At 38.4% G+C, this 20,299-nt stretch overlaps 1 protein-coding gene and 1 long non-coding RNA gene across 6 annotated transcripts in view; one reads left to right on the plus strand and one right to left on the minus strand.

Annotated features, from left to right (window-relative positions):
• The window catches only part of pcxa (pyruvate carboxylase a), a 265,459-nt gene that overhangs the window by 8,280 nt on the left and 236,880 nt on the right, over nt 1-20,299 (plus strand). The window contains exons 2-7 of the mRNA XM_049466645.1: nt 193-334; nt 414-598; nt 4,881-5,046; nt 6,099-6,244; nt 7,633-7,750; nt 8,285-8,436. Of these exons, the coding sequence (XP_049322602.1) occupies nt 193-334; nt 414-598; nt 4,881-5,046; nt 6,099-6,244; nt 7,633-7,750; nt 8,285-8,436 (909 nt within the window). The remainder of the gene's footprint in view (nt 1-192; nt 335-413; nt 599-4,880; nt 5,047-6,098; nt 6,245-7,632; nt 7,751-8,284; nt 8,437-20,299) is intronic.
• On the minus strand, nt 13,144-15,818 carry LOC125782466 (uncharacterized). 5 transcript variants are annotated; one of them, XR_007425152.1, is made up of 5 exons: nt 15,766-15,818; nt 15,570-15,646; nt 15,375-15,406; nt 14,236-14,333; nt 14,100-14,159 (listed from the first exon to the last, which is right to left on the minus strand). It is a non-coding gene; the product is annotated as an uncharacterized LOC125782466 (long non-coding RNA). The 5 variants fall into 5 exon arrangements; XR_007425153.1 differs by lacking the exon at nt 15,375-15,406 and adding an exon at nt 15,462-15,493; XR_007425151.1 differs by lacking the exons at nt 14,100-14,159; nt 15,375-15,406 and adding an exon at nt 13,144-14,072 and having other exon boundaries at nt 14,236-14,419.

A 20,299-nucleotide genomic window follows, 5' to 3' on the forward strand; every position in this document is an offset into this window, starting at 1 on the left:
AAAACGAGGCGTTAATAACTTTTAAAAAAACGCTGTTTACATCCTATAATGTGAGCTTCAGTTCCATAAAACAGATCAAAAACAACACAGAGAGATAAAGTGGAGCTATAGCTAATGTTAAAACAGGTATTTCTAGGCTAATGTCACAATAAAGTTGGTTTTAAAGTCTTTGTCTGTCTGTCTGTCTCACAGATGTTGCTGAAGCTGGGAGGGATGCGCGCTACGCTGAGTGTGCTGGCGGTCCGGAGGGCGTGCTGCCAGTACCGCTCTGCTCACACATCACCGCAGGCAGTGGAGTACAAGCCCATTAAAAAGGTCATGGTGGCCAACAGAGGTGAGTTTGGATGGAATAATTATAGTAATTCATCATAAAAGACCATGTATAATAAATGTGTATAAAACTCTGTTCACAGGAGAGATCGCTATCCGCGTGTTCCGGGCGTGTACGGAACTGGGCATCCGGACAGTGGCCGTGTATTCAGAGCAGGACATCGGTCAGATGCACAGACAGAAAGCAGACGAGGCCTACCTCATAGGCAGGGGCCTGCCACCTGTCGCTGCGTACCTCCACATACCTGACATCATCAAAGTGGCTAAGGTCAGGACAGTAGAGAGAGACCTTTATTTATCTGTTTTATTTACTAAATTGTTTAACTAGAGTCAAAATGACAGAGACTGCGGTCATATTGCTAGTCTAATTTTTTTGCTGTGTCATCAGGGCAGTTTGGTATGGAAGCCCATTTCTGCCACCTGAAGAAAAAAAACGTCCTCAACTAAGTCATAATTATGAGATAGAAAAGTCATAATTATGGGATAGTAAGTCATAATTATGAGATAGTTAGGACTTACTATCTCATAATTATGACTTACTATCTCATAATTATGACTTACTATCCCATAATTATGACTTTTCTATCTCATAATTTTGACTTACTATCTCATAATTATGACTTAGTATCTCATAATTATGACTTAGTATCTCATAATTATGACTTAGTATCTCATAATTATGACTTACTATCTCATAATTATGACTTACTATCTCATAATTATGACTTAGTTGAGGACGTTTTTTTTTTCTTCAGGTGGCGGAAATGGGCTTCCATAGTTTGGACTGTCTGGCTGCAACTAATGATTATTTTCATAGTCGACTAATCTGATGATTATTTTTCCGATTAGTCAACGATTATTTCTGCCATGTCCTTCATCCCTAAAATCAGTAGAAACAGCTGAACCTGAGATTTAAAGGCATTTAAATGTCTGAAGGTTATTTAAATGTAGAAAGTACTATTATTGGGGGAGGAAATATGTAATCTGTTGTTTGGGCACTTTTGGAGACACAGACCAAGCTGAGAGAGCCATTTACGCTTTTGTTCCCAGCATGTAATGCAGTACTGTTACAAATTAACAATTAGTCGGCAATTAAATTTGTAGTCAACAAATTTAAATAATCAACAATGTTGTTTATATTGACTAATTGTTGCAGCCCTATTGTCAAGTTTTTTTTTTTTTTTATTAAGTTTGAGTCACTTTCATACGTGGTCCTAGATCTGGTATGTGTCAGTCATGGGCGTAAATAGTCACATCAGATGTCATGCATCTATTTACCTGAATATATGCGTGTATAGGGCATGTATCATGAATCATGATACAAAGCGTATATGGATCTGAATTGATTTTTTTTTTTATTTTTATGTTTATTTATTTACCACTAAACATGATGAAGGCAAAGCAAAAAAAATAAATGTTCACCAAGACACGTACAGAATAAGTGGTTTTATTTAGCCATGTAAACAGTGTCAATACAGTGGATTTTAGAAGGAATATTTCTCTATATATGTGAAAATATGGATAAAATCTTATTACTAAATCTCCCTCTCTTTGCCCTCCTCTTCTCATTTTCTCTCTCTGTAGCTCCTGTGATGCATCAATATGGCATGCTATCTCATTTACCTGGATTAGTTAATCTATTCATCTGTTTAAAGATAGGGAAGCGAAATGTCTAGCATTAATTTCCTCTTTTTAAAGCTTTTGTATACGAGCTTCCTTATGTTAGATGCTAAAGCTCTCCTTTGAACTTTTAATCAGCACATTCAAAAGTACTTAATTTAAAAATCAACAAAACTAAAATATACTATATGTTTAAGCTCTTATAGTGTTTAACATCACTAATATGAATATAGTTCAATTTTTCCAGTCTAACATTTTTTATTTGCCTTTAAATATACATTATTAAATATATATTTTAGAAAATAATTTATGATTTAATATATTAATTATATATATTTTTTCCTTGATTTGATCACTGGTTAATAGTTTATGACCAGATCCAACCTCTTTGGAAGCTTGTGTACTCATGTTTAAACCTACTTTGATTTTCATGATTATACATGAGGTATTTTCTTAACAGAGGCTTTAATTGGAGTTGGAGTGTAAAGGGTTCAGGTTGGGTGAGGGTGAACTTCTGAGTGAGCGGAAATAGTTCAAGCTTTTAAACATCATGTACAGCCTGTTGACAAGATGTTGCAGCTACTTTTTTCTAAGATAAAAGAAACCATGTTAAAAAATCAGGATGAGAGTGACACAATTGGTTTGACCTAGGCTGGCTGTGTTGTGAGGACCTAAATTAGTTTGTCATGTCAGAAACAAAGAGGAAGAGCTTGGCTTCGTTAGCCTGAGGCACAGGTCAAAGATTCAGTGGTGGATTGAGAGCTGATGAGTGTCTGGCATATGACCCGCTGCTGGAATCTGAGCCATCTGCTTGGACATGAGCCACTGCTGTGATTCACTCAGTACTGTAGTCACAAGTTTCGTTTTTTAGATACTTGTAATCTGGGCTGAAATGGTTAACAGATGACCCAGTGGAGAACTTTTTTTTTTTTTCTCCCCCGTCTCTTTTGTCCAAACACTCTACTTCTCACGCTTCTTCTCCATTCACTTCTCCTGTGTTTTTATTCTTTTCTACAATAGTCCACACCCACAAATAAGCCAGGGCTGGTTTGCGGAAAATTTCTAATGAATTTTTATTGTCATTATTAACTGGAAAAGAACACATAACAAGAAACACATTGTGGTTGTCGATACGTTGATACTTTTATTTTGATTGTCTTAGCCCTGCATCTTTTATACAAAATAATCTTTAAGCACTACTGCATGTACTACTTTCTGTTTCTTTTCCACCATCATGAAACCTAAAACTAGTATTGGAGAGACAAAAGGAACCAATTATGTGCTAATCAGTCCCCTCTGGCTTGACCAGCATTTTTACAAAAAACACTCTGAATTGAAAACAGCTTTCACACATGCTCACACATTTCACACAAACTTCTTGGTCATGGTCTAAAAAAAAAGCCAGAAAACCAGTGACAAGGCCCAGATTCAGGTCCTGTAGAATTGATTTTAGCACTGATTGCTTTGCCTCTGTTATGTTTAGAATTAAACTCTTTCAATTTGAATATTTGTATGTAAAAGGTTTGTTTTGTTATAGAATTGCACAGTATGTTATTTAAGACTCTTTATTACAGTATTTGCCCTCAGTGCTCTTTTATAGCAGTAGTCTACAATCTGCAAATCATCAGTCAGTGATTATAGTGGTTATATGTCCCTGAACAATTGTCATTGAACAATTGTGTGCTGAACGCGTTTGTACCAGCCATACAAAAGCAGCATCCAAAAAATAGTTTTTCTTTGGGAGAAAAGAAGGCCAGATGATCTTCAGTTTGTAAAAAAATGCATGATAAAAAATATTTAAATGTTTAAAAACAATTTTACTTCAAAAAAAAAAAAGATGGAAAGAGATTTGCATATTTCTCACTCACTCTACAGTGCATTAAGTGATTAAATTAGGTTTTATGAATCAGGAGGTCTTTCGGGCTAAACCTGATCTCTAATTCATCAGAAGTCACTGAAACGCATCAAGAAACATCCTTCAGCAGTAACGATAATAATCACATTGTCAAGGGATTACTTTTGTAATCCTTTATCAAGCACCAAAACATGGAAATGCATTCATAAATACCACTTAAAACTGCTGTGCAAAACAAAAGCCTTATGTTATCCACATTTAGAAATGGTGTCAACTTTTCAGTTCTCAGTCATTTGGGATATTCCTCATAACTTTGTGGAAGCGTGTACTGTATTATTTCAGTCCATTCACTTTAGACAGGGATCATACGGTCATGAAAAACCTGGAAAAGTCATGGAATTTGGAAACCTAAATTTTCAGGCCTGGATACGTTTTGGAAAAATAAAAATACCCAGAAAGTTTTGAAAAAGTGATGGAAATTTTCTCTACAAAATTTTGTGTTTCCTTTTATCCATGGAGAAAATCTATTTTGAGCTAATAAATTAATTCAGTAATTCAATAGGATCTGACATATTTTATGATAAAAATTGATGTTTTTATTTTTTATCAGATTCATTTTACACCTGCTATAATCAATTTAATAATTATAGTTTTAGTTCATTTTTGTTTTTATTGTCCATGTCTGCACTGATATATTAAAAATCGTAGGGTCATGAAAATTTGCCTTGAAGGCATGGAAAAATCATGAAAAAATTGTGGAAATTTATTGGTTAAAAAGTGTATGAACCCTGTTTAGATGTTGTCACTAATCAGTTTATTGAGTGATCCTCCAATTTAATTAATTTATTTTACTTTAATTCTCAAAATGATTGCCGAATATAATGCCTGATGGCCATATATGGTCTTTAACCATGTCCTGCTATTATATCATGAAGCATATTGTAATTTTGTTGTTTAATCACATTGCAATATTTGGATCATGTTGGTTTCAGTTGTAAACACACAAAGGCTGGTGTGTTTGGCTGAAAACTATTTAAGAGCATAATATGGTTACATTTCTGTTCGTGCTCCCCAGGAGAATGACGTGGATGCAATTCACCCTGGTTACGGCTTCCTGTCTGAGCGCTCCGACTTTGCCCAGGCCTGTGCGGATGCTGGTGTTCGCTTTATCGGCCCCGCCCCTGAGGTCGTCCGCAAGATGGGAGACAAAGTGGAGGCTCGCGCCATCGCTATCCGTGCTGGTAGATTAACGCTTTATATCGGTGTTCTGTTAATGGGGGGCTAGGGGTCCTAAATTGATCTGTTTAGTCTGTTCAGATGAACTGGTGTAACTCTGTATCTCTCTCTCTATACATATATACAGTGGTTGGACAGTGAAACTGAAACATCTGTCATTTTAGTGTGGGAGGTTTCATGGCTAAATTGGAGCAGCCTGGTGGCCAATCTTCATTAATTGCACATTGCACCAGTAAGAGCAGAATGTGAAGGTTCAATTAGCAGGGTAAGAGCACAGTTTTGATCAAAATATTGCAATGCACACAACATTTAAAAAAAAAAAAAAAAAATCCTAAATTTCCTTCGGGATAAATAAAGTATCTATCTATCTATCTATCTATCTATCTATCTATCTATACATCTATACATCTATACATCTATACATCTATACATCTATTATGGGTGACATACGACAAATTGTTGGTGCACATCTTGCTTGCGCATCTGTGACCAAGACAGCAAGTCTTTGTGATGCATCAAGAGCCACGGTATCCAGGGTAATGTCAGCATACCACCAAGAAGGACGAACCACATCCAACAGGATTAACTGTGGATGCAAGAGGAAGCTGTCGGAAAGGAATGTTCGGGTGCTAACCCGGATTGTATCCAAAAAACATAAAGCCACAGCTGCCCAAATCACGGCAGAATTCAATGTGCACCTCAACTCTCCTGTTTCCACCAGAACTGTCCGTCTGGAAAATAAATTATTGTGGTCTAAAACCAGGTGTTTCAGTTTCATTGTCCAACCCCTGTATATAGCCATAATCTGTAGTTGCTGTTTTTTCTGCTACTTTTTCCAGCAGTAACCTTGTTCTTGCCCTTGTTGCCAGTAACTGAAAAAAGAAACCCAGGTTTTTCTTATTACAGCACATTTTTCCCAACTAATTAAATAGCTGTAAACAGTATTTGGCCTCAGTTCAGACTGTTTACTGCCAGTATGGTCATAAAGTCTAAACACCCATACTATCTTCACTGTGTGTGTGTGACTGAGTGTGTCCCTGTATGTCCTCTCCTGCAGGTGTACCGGTGGTTCCTGGAACAGACGCTCCTATCTCCTCTCTGCAGGAGGTGCAGGAGTTCTCCAACACCTACGGATTCCCCATCATCTTTAAGGCCGCGTACGGGGGTGGGGGCCGTGGCATGCGGGTGGTCCGCGAGTACGAGGTAAAGCATGTCTGCTGCGGAGAGATGAGCCAACCTCAGCCCTCACGTCTCGCTGCCCGCTCTCATTAATGCCCTGGCTTAAACCCGGGCTCGCTAGATAACCACAGGATTCTTGTTCAGTGTGGCAAAAAGAGGGATTTTTTTTTGGGAGAGGATTTTTGTAGTGGGAAGGATGCAGTAAAGTACAGCATGCAGAGTCTGTGCATGGAGGCTATTTAAAAAGTATAAAAGACAGACATGATGATGTGCACCTTTTAAGATCTACTATAGTTACAGAGCAGGGGTGTCCAAACCTTTTTTGTTGGGGGTCAAAAGGAGAAATATATTTGAAGTCATGGGCCACAGACTCTTTAATAAAACATATAATGAAATATAACACTTTAAATAATAATTTTTCCTGATTATTTTCATTTACACACCATTTTGCTTGTCTTACTATCTTTATCTATCTTTGATAGTGGTACTAAGATTTTTCAAATTGATGTTTTATTTCATGATGTCTCTTTATATTAAACTCCTTAATTACGGCAACTTTTAGACTCTTCGGCCCGTTTTCTGCGCTACATCTGAGCACTCTCTCCACTTTTAGACTCTTTGGCTCGTTTTTCTGCGCTACAACTGAGCACTCTCTCCGCTTTTAGACTCTTTGGCCTGTTTTTTTGCGCTAGAACTGAGCGCACTCTACACTTTTAGACTCTTTGGCTCGTTTTTTTGTGCTACAACTGAGCACTCTCTCCGCTTTTAGACTCTTTGGCCCGTTTTTCTGCGCTACAACTGAGCACTCTCTCTGCTTTTAGACTCTTTGGCCCGTTTTTCTGCGCTACAACTGAGCACTCTTTCCGCTTTTAGACTCGTGAGCCCGTTTTTCTGCACTACAACTAAGCACTCTCTCTGCTTTTAGACTCTTTGGCCCGTTTCTGACACCTAGCGTTCAAACTTTGAATCTCACATTATTAAAACCTGCTTAACAGTGGGCCAACTTTCACTTTATTTCTAAAATACCTTGCGGGTCACTCCTTCAAGGAAACGGGCCGCAAATGGCTCGCAGGCCGAAAAGTCAGTTTTACACCCTGGAGCTCTCCTTTAAATACAGATTAATGTGCATACATTGCTGCGTGAAGGCCTGTGTTATTTAGTATGTACTTTTTTTTATTTGCTTAATTTATGAAATACAGTCAAAATGTAGAGAGCAGTTACATCCAATAACCCTACCAGACCACTCTGCTTTTAGATTTTTTTTTTTTATTTGGTTGTGCAGCACACTAATACCATTGATTATAGTGTTTTGCCCCTTCCCATATTTAGGAATACTACTCCTTTCAATTTAAAAGATATTCTTACTGACATCTGCTTTAATTCTTTGACCTTGTTGTTTATTTAATGTTTAGGAGCTGGAGGAGAACTACCAGCGGGCCTACTCTGAGGCCTTGGCTGCCTTTGGAAATGGAGCTCTGTTTGTGGAGAAGTTCATTGAGAAGCCCAGACACATTGAGGTCCAAATCCTGGGTGAGTTGGGTGCTTTTTAGTAGATAATCCTGAGGCACTCTCTTTCAGCTTTAAAAAGCTTAAAAAGCTCGGCTTTCAGCCCATTGTTTTATGGGCTGCTTTTACGGGCGCGCTCCTTGTCCTTTTAATTATACCTCTGTCAGGAAATGCAGGATGTTTTCAAAGCTCTTTCTCTCTGCATTTTAATTTGCTTTCTGGCTGAGAATGAAAATGACATGCACTGCAAAATGTCAAACCAAGAGTTTTGCAACTTTTCCGCCGCTGTCTGACACTCGTTGTAACTGTTAATTAACACGCAGTGACTGAGATGCTTGCATGGTGAGCAGTGGAGATCAGATAGAGCTTTTCCTGTGATAGACAGATTAAGTCTTTTGTTAATAAGGAAGAAGTGATCGTTCTTGCAGGATGATTTGTCACGATATTAACAGATGGTTATGACTGCAGTAACAGATTGCGTTAGAATGGTTCCTGTGATGAGCAGTCGGCCTTGATCTTTGACTCATCTGCCTGTCTGCGATGTGTCGTGTTGCGCAGGAGACAAGTACGGCAACGTGATTCACTTGTACGAGAGAGACTGCTCCATCCAGAGGAGACACCAGAAGGTGGTGGAGATTGCCCCAGCAACCCAGTTAGACCCTCACCTCCGGGACAGGCTAACCGCAGACTCCGTCAACCTGGCCAAACTGGTAATACTCAGAGCTTTTTCACACTGGTACGTTGTTCAGACTTGCTTAGCACTTGAGAGCTGGAGAACAAAAGAAACCCATTGAGTTCAAATATTGTTTTTCTCACATACGGTCTTGTAAAAATAAAATTCTGCAGTGCACACGCATCCTTAAATCTGCCATATAATCATTTTACATCTGTAATGTGAACTTTGGCTTTCTCAAAAACTAAAAACTAAAAAATTTATTCCAAGACAGTTTTTTTTTTTTTCTGGCCCCAAGTGCAAAGCTGTGCGTCTTGCATTCTATCCTCTAAGCAAAAAAAAGTAACAAAAAGTTACTTTACACTTAAAAAAAGTAATCTCTTCTTAATTTAGTTATACCAGACTTTTCTATTTAGTCCATATTAAGCCATAGTAAACAGACATTGGGCACATTCCTGTGAAGAAACAAACTTTATAATAATTACAGTGCAGTTTAATTGGCTCCCATTTTTGGTTGTAAATAAATAGATTTAATGAACATATGGTTTCCGAAAAGGTTTTGAAAGGTTGTCTCTGAAATAGAAAATAGTTTAATACATACAATTAAATTTAATAAGTGTTTAACAGCATCGGTTTGTCTAGCTTTAATGATGGCCTTAAACTGCTTTAACATTTTGTTATTTTATTTATTTATTTATAAATTTATAATATATATAAATATATCATCTTAAAGCCTTGTTGGACAAGAATTATTATTCACTTCTGAACATCAACTCTGAGGGTTTGATTTCTCTGCTCTATATATTTCCTAACATATAGTCTTACACTTAGGCTAAGATTTTAATATACTTCTGTTTAGAACTGTTTTAAGGTTGTAAGGCCTCTAAGCACTCAGCCCCTCATTACCTATGCACATTGGATCAGAGCTACACACCTCACCTGCATGCCAGCTAAGGTCTCAGACCTGTGGGCTCTTGGCTCGTCCATGTTTAAAAACCAAGCATGCTCATAAGGCTCCATGATTCTCAGTGGTGGAACAAGCTTGACATATAAACTCACCTCTTCAGGCTGTATTTGTAGGTCTTTCACTATATGTGCAGCAGAGGGTTGACCTCCAGTGTTTGCACTTTATCATCAGAACCATGACATGACCTTTCTCAAACATTTTGGAGTGAATGTTGTACAGTGTAAATAAAAGTACATGCGTTATTTAAGAATATCCAGCCTTAGCAGTATAGGGAATAGGTAAGTGCTAAGGTAAGGTTGTTTATGGAATAGTACATAGCCGAATATTAATAAATGGAACATTTTGTGTAGCATAAAGTCTGGGTTCACGATTGGAATTCTTGAAATTCTTGTAGAAGTTTGTGAGGAAAATCAACAAACGATGCTGAACTCTGGCCTTCTAGGGCCCGAATTGAATAATCCTACTGTAGAAACAGGCATACTTGAATTAATATACAGTGTAAATTTCATTAAATGGGGGATGTGACATCTGCCAGAGTTGCTTGAGTCTGTAAGCACAGACAATACTAGCCAGTGGCCGCCAACCACGATCATTACCACCCACTGTGCTGTCTATTCTGTCAGTGTTAAAGCGTTAATGCACGCTGTTTGGAATCAGTAACAATTTTTTTTAACTTAAGTTAATCATGCATTCTTTATTCCAGCACCCTATGTTGATTTTATCTCCCCTTAAACATGTACTGTATATACTATCATTTTAATTGACACCACTAATATAGCTTATATATAATTGCATTTTACATTACATCTTACATTCATTCTTTTACTTACATTTAAATATCCACTATACAAATTTGCGTCTGAAGAAAAACAAATGCGATTAATCGCAGTTAATCACAGAATTTTGTTGTGATTAATCGGATTACATTTTTTAATCGATTGACACCACTAAAAAAAAAATTAAATGCCCGCTCAGTTTTGGAAATGGAATGTCCCATCCTTCGGGCACCTGTGATATGGCTTCGCTCAAACTCTAGCCAGCGTGCTCATGGCAAGGCCATGTAAATGATCAGTGTTTAACCTTCTTAACAAGATATCATCTCACAACTTATACAGGTGTTAGCTTTAGGATGTCCCTGAGGTAACACTTTTATGATCCACTTCATTCATATACTGCTATCCCATGCTATTTTTTGGTTGTTTGTATATAGAGAAATTATCTTGATTTTGCACAGCCATAAACATGGGTATATACAGGGTATCTTCATATCCTTAAAAAAGTCTCCTAAACTCCTAAAAATGCCTTAATTTGTCTTAAAATGTTTTAAATTCACCTCTTAAAAGTTTCCAAATTTAATATGTAGTGTAGTTTACTAATTCAACAGCAGATAAGCAGCTAATTTGAACCATTAGTTGGCTTTAATGTGTGCTATATTCAGGTAGACAGTACTGTACAGTAGACTTGGTGGAACTGTAGGCATAAGGGGTTAGGTAATGCCATTTTTGCACTGGATTCTATTTTAGTTGTACGAACAGTTCTATTTTTTGTGTTTAAAAAAACTGTTCATTTATAATGTTTATTTGACTCATTTGTTCTTCAGAATCTGTAACATTAATGCCTTTTATCAATTTGTTACAACAAAAGTGGTCTTAAATTTGTCTTTTAATGGTAAAAAAATAAATATTCTTACATTTAATTCCCCCATACCTACAGCTACCCTGTATTGTAATTCTTTTTATCTGCAAGTATAGAGTTTATATAGGGTCTCCATACCCCCTGAAATGGTATCACAGAGCCGTTATTCAACACATTATAGAACCCCTTCTGCTTAGATTGAAGGTATTACAGAACATACCTGCACAGACAGTACACGGATGCCTAGCTTTCCTGAAGGCCGTTGGGTGGAAATACGCAAAGCCACTGGCTGTGTGCCTAGATCTGAGTGATTTCATATCTGTGAGTGTGCACCCACACAGCCACTCATGAGGCTGTTCTGCAGCAGCTCTTTCAGCGCTGTGCTTGGCCTTGTTTTGTATAATGTTCAACCCCTTGCTCATCCCAACAAGCGTTTTATGGCCTTCGTAATCGTAACTGAGCTCTCTCTCTTTTTTATTTATTTTTTTTTAAAACACCTCCATAAAACTTTTGTCTTCGTTTTTTTTTTTTTTTTTTTTTTTTTTTTTTTTTCTTCCTTTTTGCAGCGTCAAAGAAACAGTGAGTCACTTGTTCACTGCAAGGCCTGGCACAGTTTCTACTCGCTATGTTGAAAGCATTTCCCCATTTTTACGCAATATTTTCTTCTTCTTCTCTCTCTCTTTCCCTCCCCCTCTTTTTTTTTTTACGGCCTGAGCTGTATTTAAAAAAAAATTCTCATGCTTTCAAACAGTGGAAGAGACATGAAAGGGTCCCTCCAAAGCATTCGCACACTTTTGAAGTCTTTTGTATTGACGTTCCTCAGAATCCTCAGAAGTTCTGCTTTTTAATGCTTCTTTCTTTATTTCTTTCTTTCTTTATTTTATTAAGCTTGTGAATACAGCGAGCAAAAAAATAAATAAAAAAGAAAAACGACAGTATGATCACGTTGTAAGAGTATGTGTGGAGAAGAATGTTCACTATATAGAAAAAGCAAATGGTTTTCGAGGAATTAATCCAAGCCAGTATGATCAGAATGTTGAGTGCTTGGACCCCATATCCACGCCTAAGATGCAGTAAATGCTCACAGACAGCAGATGGTGCTGGTGGTGCTGCTGTAACCATGAGGCCCTGGAATTAAAGTGTCTGGTTCATCCGTGCTGTTGAATAGGGACTGAACCCAGGCGTGTGGCAGGGCTTTTTTGGGAAAGGCGTGAGCAGTGAATCGACACTGATTGTCATTGTGCAGAGCAATCGGATTAAAGTGTGATTGAGAAAGCGCTTCCAGATCGGCGCTGGGCCCCGGTGCTGCACGCCACTGCTCTCTCTGTCTGATCTGATCATTAGGCGTGGTGCACTGGGTCATTTAACTGAGCTGATCGCTTTGCATTTAAGGAAAATCATGGCAGGGTCTTCTTTAGGTCCTCAAACTGAGAGAAACAGTGCCTGTGTGGAGATTCACACACATGTACACACACTGAGACTGTGGTATCTGTGCAAGTGACACACCCAAGGAGAGATCAATGACAGATAGAGTACTGTACACTCACACACACACACACACACACACACTAACACACACACAGTCTTTCCCTGGACTCTAAATATGCTTTTTTCACATTTTATTTAATTTTTTGCCACTTTAAAATAAGACTACCTTTTATAAAGGGTTTATAAATGGTTTACAATTAGTTTATTAATGGTTACTAATTAGGTTGTAAATGCCTTAAAAATCATTAATAATCAGTTACAACACATACGTAAAAAGGGCAAGAATAAAGATGGCTGTGGGTTCACTATTTGGCAAACAGGTCATTGTTCCCCTTTCTATGTACGTGTTATAACTGATTATTAATGATTTTCAAGGCATTTACAACCTAATTGGTAACCATTAGTTGGTAACCAATCTCTCTATTGTGAAGTTTTGTTTTGTTCTGTTTTGGAGATAAGTGTTTTGCATTTGAATCTGATGATATTTTTTTTTTTTTTTAGGTTTTCTATTTTTCATGACCTGTATAACATTAACTGTAGCACTAACTGCTTTTCTATAATTAAGTTGGCTTGGAAAAGCCAACTTATTGTTCTTCGTAATCTTCTTATTATTATTATTCCGCGCTTTTTTTGTTGTACGCATCTCCTCCTACAGCTTTTTTACAGTATCGTAGTACCTATAGCGGTTCAGGTTGCTTGTGCTTTTTGAAGCGATATATCGTACGGTTTTCGTAAAAACTTTGTAAACGTACGCATTTTTTTCCCATAGGAATGAATGGGGCCAAATTTTAAACGTCCGTAACTGCCACAATTTTTGAGATACGAACACCAAATTCGGCGAGCTTATAGATCTTATCGAGATCTTTAAATTAATAGGAGGTTGCGAAGTGATACGACGTACGGTTTTCGTACAATTGTCGTACAAAGTTTTCCCATAGAAATGAATGGGGGGCCCAGAGTTCCATCTCACACACGAGCAGCTCTGCGCACGGAACCCCTTCTCTCCCCTGCTCCTCCAGTACTGTGAGTGTATGGAGGAGCTGCTGTATGGAGCAGCTATCAGTCAAAAGTTTGGACACCCCGGCACCCCAGCCAGGTGTTAGCAACCACCTATTAACTGCTTAGCAACCACCTGGAAAACGTTAGCAACTGCCTAGCAACCACTTAGCAACACCTTAGCAACCACCTGGAAAACGTTAGCAACTGCCTAGCAACCACTTAGCAACAACTTAGCAACCACTTTAGAAATTATAGCAACTGCCTAGCAACCAGTTAGCAACCACTTAGCAAACACCTGGAAAACATCAGCAACTGCCTAGCAACCACTTAGCAACACCTTAACAACCACTAGGAAAACGTTAGCAACCACTTAGCAACCACCTTAGAAACGATAGCAACTGCCTAGCAACCACTTTAGAAATGATAGCAACAGCCTAGCAACCACTTACCAACACCTTAGCAACCATTAGGAAAACGTTAGCAACTGCCTAGCAACCACTTAGCAAACACTTTAGAAATGATAGCAACCGCCTAACAACCACCTAGCAACACCTTAGCAACCACCCCAGATACCATAGCAACACCTTAGCAACCACCTAGCAACCACCTAGCAATACCTTAGCAACCACCTAGCAACACCTTAGCAACCACCCCAGATACCATAGCAACACCTTAGCAACCACCTAGCAACACCGTAGCAACCACCCCAGATACCATAGCAACACCTTAGCAACCGCATAGCAACACCTTAGCAACCACCTAGCAACCACCTAGAAACACCTTAGCAACCACCCCAGATACCATAGCAACACCTTAGCAACCACCTAGCAACCACCTAGAAACACCTTAGCAACCACCCCAGATACCATAGAAACACCTTAGCAACCACCTAGCAACATCTTAGCAACCACCCCGGATACCATAGCAACACCTTATCAACCACCTAGCAACCACTTAGAAACACCTTAGCAACCACCCCAGATACCATAGCAACACCCTAGCAACCACGTAGCAACATCTTAGCAACCACCCCAGACACCATAGCAACACCTTAGCAACAACCTAGCAACACCCTAGCAACCACCTAGCAACACCCTAGCAACCACCCCGGATACCATAGCAACACCCTAGCAACCACGTAGCAACATCTTAGCAACCACCCCAGACACCATAGCAACACCTTAGCAACAACCTAGCAACACCCTAGCAACCACCTTGCGAAGTGATACGACGTACGGTTTTCGTACAATTGTCGTACAAAGTTTTCCCATAGAAATGAATGGGGGGCCCAGAGTTCCATCTCACACACGAGCAGCTCTGCGCACGGAACCCCTTCTCTCCCCTGCTCCTCCAGTACTGTGAGTGTATGGAGGAGCTGCTGTATGGAGCAGCTATCAGTCAAAAGTTTGGACACCCCGGCACCCCAGCCAGGTGTTAGCAACCACCTATTAACTGCTTAGCAACCACCTGGAAAACGTTAGCAACTGCCTAGCAACCACTTAGCAACACCTTAGCAACCACCTGGAAAACGTTAGCAACTGCCTAGCAACCACTTAGCAACAACTTAGCAACCACTTTAGAAATTATAGCAACTGCCTAGCAACCAGTTAGCAACCACTTAGCAAACACCTGGAAAACATCAGCAACTGCCTAGCAACCACTTAGCAACACCTTAACAACCACTAGGAAAACGTTAGCAACCACTTAGCAACCACCTTAGAAACGATAGCAACTGCCTAGCAACCACTTTAGAAATGATAGCAACAGCCTAGCAACCACTTACCAACACCTTAGCAACCATTAGGAAAACGTTAGCAACTGCCTAGCAACCACTTAGCAAACACTTTAGAAATGATAGCAACCGCCTAACAACCACCTAGCAACACCTTAGCAACCACCCCAGATACCATAGCAACACCTTAGCAACCACCTAGCAACCACCTAGCAATACCTTAGCAACCACCTAGCAACACCTTAGCAACCACCCCAGATACCATAGCAACACCTTAGCAACCACCTAGCAACACCGTAGCAACCACCCCAGATACCATAGCAACACCTTAGCAACCGCATAGCAACACCTTAGCAACCACCTAGCAACCACCTAGAAACACCTTAGCAACCACCCCAGATACCATAGCAACACCTTAGCAACCACCTAGCAACCACCTAGAAACACCTTAGCAACCACCCCAGATACCATAGAAACACCTTAGCAACCACCTAGCAACATCTTAGCAACCACCCCGGATACCATAGCAACACCTTATCAACCACCTAGCAACCACTTAGAAACACCTTAGCAACCACCCCAGATACCATAGCAACACCCTAGCAACCACGTAGCAACATCTTAGCAACCACCCCAGACACCATAGCAACACCTTAGCAACAACCTAGCAACACCCTAGCAACCACCTAGCAACACCCTAGCAACCACCCCGGATACCATAGCAACACCCTAGCAACCACGTAGCAACATCTTAGCAACCACCCCAGACACCATAGCAACACCTTAGCAACAACCTAGCAACACCCTAGCAACCACCTAGCAACACCTTAGCAACTACCTGGTATATGTTAGCAATTGCCTAGCAACCAGTTAGCAATAGCTTAGCAACCACCTGGAAAACATTAGCAACTGCCTAGCAACAGCTTAGCAACCTTTTCAGAAATGATAGCAACTGCCTAGCAACACATTAGCAATCAAAAGTTTAACCAAAAGTTTTACGATTTCAGCATTTAAACAAGCGTTTTTAGATTTCAGCGTTTAACCAAACGTTTTTAGATTTCAGCGTTTAACCAAACGTTTTTAGATTTCAGCGTTTAATCAAACGTTTTTAGATTTCAGCGTTTAATCAAACGTTTTTAGATTTCAGCGTTTAACCAAACGTTTTTAGATTTCAGCGTTTAATCAAACGTTTTTAGATTTCAGCGTTTAACCAAATGTTTTTAGATTTCAGCGTTTAACCAAATGTTTTTAGATTTCAGCGTTTAACCAAATGTTTTTAGATTTCAGCGTTTAATCAAACGTTTTTAGATTTCAGCGTTTTTAGCATTTAGCGTTTAGCCAAAAGTTAACAGCATGTCAATGACTCTTCACACTCTTCAGACGGAAAAAGCTTAGCAACCATTTTAACTTTTTAACGTTATTAGCGTTCTTTTCCAAGCCAACTTAAAGCTCGTTCACGAACTTTACCTTTTCTAGTTTCATATTGTTCTTTTCTATTGTATTGTTTGGGTGCTGCTCAGTACTGATAGTGGATATCAGAATGTTATCACCTGTAATGGGTATTAACCAGTGATCAATAATAATTTATTCTGCTGTAATGAGATGATATGGGGAAACTCATATCAGTCCACGTGGGCTGACATATGAACCACTTTGCAATATTTGCCGGTTCAGTGCTTTGATTAAGATTTCTATACAGAGCAAATACATGAGGCTGTGTCAGTTTATTAAATAACTATTATTAACCATGCTGTGTGTTTGTTTCCCCTCCCTTTAATGGCTTATGTAGGAGACCTTCATCTTCCTGTCTAGCCCATAGCTTTTGGTATGAATCTGCAAAATGACAAATTTAGATGAGAAGATTTTTTAATTAAAGTCATTGTCAAACCATTTGGAGCATTTCTATTGGTCTATTCAAAATTCAGCTGTGACACATGATAAAGGAAAAGAATATAAATGTTATTGTTATTTCAAATCGAGTTTTCACAGTAAACACATTAAAAGAGCTGTGATATTACTGTTAATAACATTAACTCGTAATTGTATTACGTATTGTATTTATTGTATTGCCCACACGCACCAACAGGATGTATTTTACGCTGAGAATTATTATTACGTAACGTAACAAAGCTGGAGGTAGAGTGAGGCAGAGTTTCACGTTGAATAGACACTCCACACTACTTTTTAGCCTGGGAAAAATTAGTTTAGCCAAGCACAGTGCCCAAAACCTTAACCATAAAACATTAAATTAGCATCTTATTTATTGCACATCTTTAGTATGAAGGAGCTGTTATTGATTCAATCACTGGTCACTGCACAACTGAATACAAGGCTACAAGACTGGTCATGTAAAGATCTTATGTAAACAAATACACAAAAAACACAGTGGACAATATCAGTGGACAAAGTCATTAAAAATGATTATATAATATATGGACACACAATCATGTGCATATATTGTATGATAAGTCAAGTATACAAATTAATTATTGATGCATCCTCAAGATGTTTTGTATGCATTGTATCTTATTCACTCTCGTTCTTTGTGCTGGCCACTTATGATGATCAGATCATCTTGGACGCATGTGTCAGAAGCCGACTGTAAAGATCTCAACCCTTATTGATCGATAGGTGGAGCACGCCCAGTACTAATCGGCCTGTTTTGAGAAGCACACATCCATCAGGTTGGCTGCTGTCGGCCTTAAACGATGAGATGTGAAAGAAGGCCTTTTTTTTTTTTTTTGTAAAGGATAGTTATATGCCAGATAATTTAACAGGGTTTTTGCTTCAGTCAGGTGCTTCTTTTATATTGATGAAGCTGTGATTCTTTAGATGGTCTGAGTGCGGCTGCTTGTTTAGTCCATACAAAATCGATTTCTGGCACAAGGCTGTCTCTTTTCAAAAGCCAATTTAAAACCCGGGCAGGAGAGCCGCATTTAAAACCTTTAGCTTTGATGATGCCCATTTAATGTTTAGCCGCCAATTTCTGACGATCTCATAATGGCCATTAAACAAAACCTAAATGTAGAAAAGATCTCGCGGTGGGAGGGGCTATAGTCAGAGGTGGGAAGATTTCATTACCTCTGACTGAAGGGCTTCAGATGGACGTGGCGCTGATGGATGGTTAGTTTGAAGTGTGTGAAGCTCTTAATGTGTCTGCGCAACTTTTAATGGTCTTCCCATTCCTCTTTCAGTAAAGCTCATTTAGATTTCCTGTTTTTCACTAAGAATGCAATTTGCAAATGTCATGGTCTGCAGCAATTACTGAGCATTTGGCTCACTGCATTAAAAGAGAGAGAGAAAGAGAGAGAGAGAGAAGGACAGTGAGTGAGTGAGCATGAATACAAGCACCTTCTGGCCTTCTGTGGACTTCCCACACTTCTTACAATTCTGTTGATTCGTGAGCAAAGACGTGCAGTAATGCAATTATGTTTATGGATGTGCTCAAACATAGAAACAAGTATCGTGTCCCATGACTTCTGCCCTGTACTATGGATATGTGTGTGGAGCCTCCAGTATTAAATGAGGATAAGATTTCTGGGGGAGTGGATGTTTCTAGTCGGACACTGCTTCTCAGGATCATTACCATCCACTGTGCTGTCTACTGTGGGCAGTAATGCCTTATGTATTACATATTCTTGGTACACATGCTTCTTCTGTTTACAATGGGATAATCTAATTAAATGGGAAAATATGATGTAATTTTATAGTCAAATTATTTGGTCTAATGTTGCTATACCAATAATTTATACTAATCAGTATTTTGTTTGCTGTGATGTAAAAGTGTTCAGTGGGTAACACTACAATAAGGGTCACAAATAACAGTACTTTTATTTGTAATAAACATTGCTAAACGGTAAAGTACTGTAATGTCTTCATTAATTATAAATTGATACTGGTTAAGACATTACCAAACCTAATGCCTCATTATGTTATAAATAATGATAAATTGGGACATTAGTTAAATAGTTTTGTAATGGTTAATAATGTCTTAACTGATGTCAATTAATAATTAGTTGAGTTTTTTCTTTTTTTGAGATTAGTAAGTACTGTTACTGAAAACTGAAGCTGTTTGGTATTTCTTTTTATGTATTTTTTTGTGTTCAATTTTTCTATTTTTTTGTAGTTTTTTTTTTTTTTTTGTATTCGGTGCTTCCCTAAAATGCTAAAATAATGTGTAATTTTGCTTTCATTTTTTAAGACTCATTTATTTTCCCCTTTAGGAGTCACTGCCCACATAATTATAGCATCATTTACATTGGCATGGATGTTAAGCGGTACGTCCATTGGAGGTCAGTTCAGAGATTAAAGTTTCTGACACAAAAAACAGCGACTCTGGAAGGGGTTGTGATACTGGACTAACTACAAAAAAGAAAAAAAAGGCAGTGGTGTAGACAGCTGTGGTTCTTCTTCTGAATGGGCAAAATAGCAAAAATGTAAAAATACCCAATAACTGATACAGAAAAAGTATGTTTTGTTTGAAAAAACAAGAAAAAATATAAATAGCATATTTTATGCATTGGTATATAACGTGGCAAAATTAACAAATCTTTTACTAGTGCATCTTTAGCCATACATTTACTTCCCTTTCTCTTCTTCCCCTTCTCTACTCCTCTTACCCATTATTTCCCTTTGACCTTCTTTAGGCCCTATCTAAATATGTTTTACCTTTAAACCTCTATTACTTTTGTACTTCACTATTGTAAGTCGCTTTGGACAAAAGCGTCTGACAAATGTAATGTAATGTAATGGGTCCATATGACACTGTGATATTAACTTTAACTATTTGCTACTCTACCCCTTACTTTCCATTGGTAAAGCTTCTTTCTGTGCAAATTTGTAATCTTCGAGCTAACATGCACAAATACAGACTTGAATCTGTATTTAACGCTTAACATAAATGAGCATTTTCTTGAAACAACTTTTATTGTATTTATGTCCTTTTAAATATATTTTAAAGCAAATTTAAAAAAAGATTTTAGCATCTAGTTATCCATACGAGATTGGAGTCTGTCCAAGTCCAGTTCTATTCTGTTGAATAGTGAATAAGACCTGCATCAAAGTGCTGCTGTTCATGAA

This window comes from Astyanax mexicanus, chromosome 17, assembly GCF_023375975.1.
Source record: "Astyanax mexicanus isolate ESR-SI-001 chromosome 17, AstMex3_surface, whole genome shotgun sequence".
Taxonomy (NCBI): domain Eukaryota; kingdom Metazoa; phylum Chordata; class Actinopteri; order Characiformes; family Acestrorhamphidae; genus Astyanax; species Astyanax mexicanus.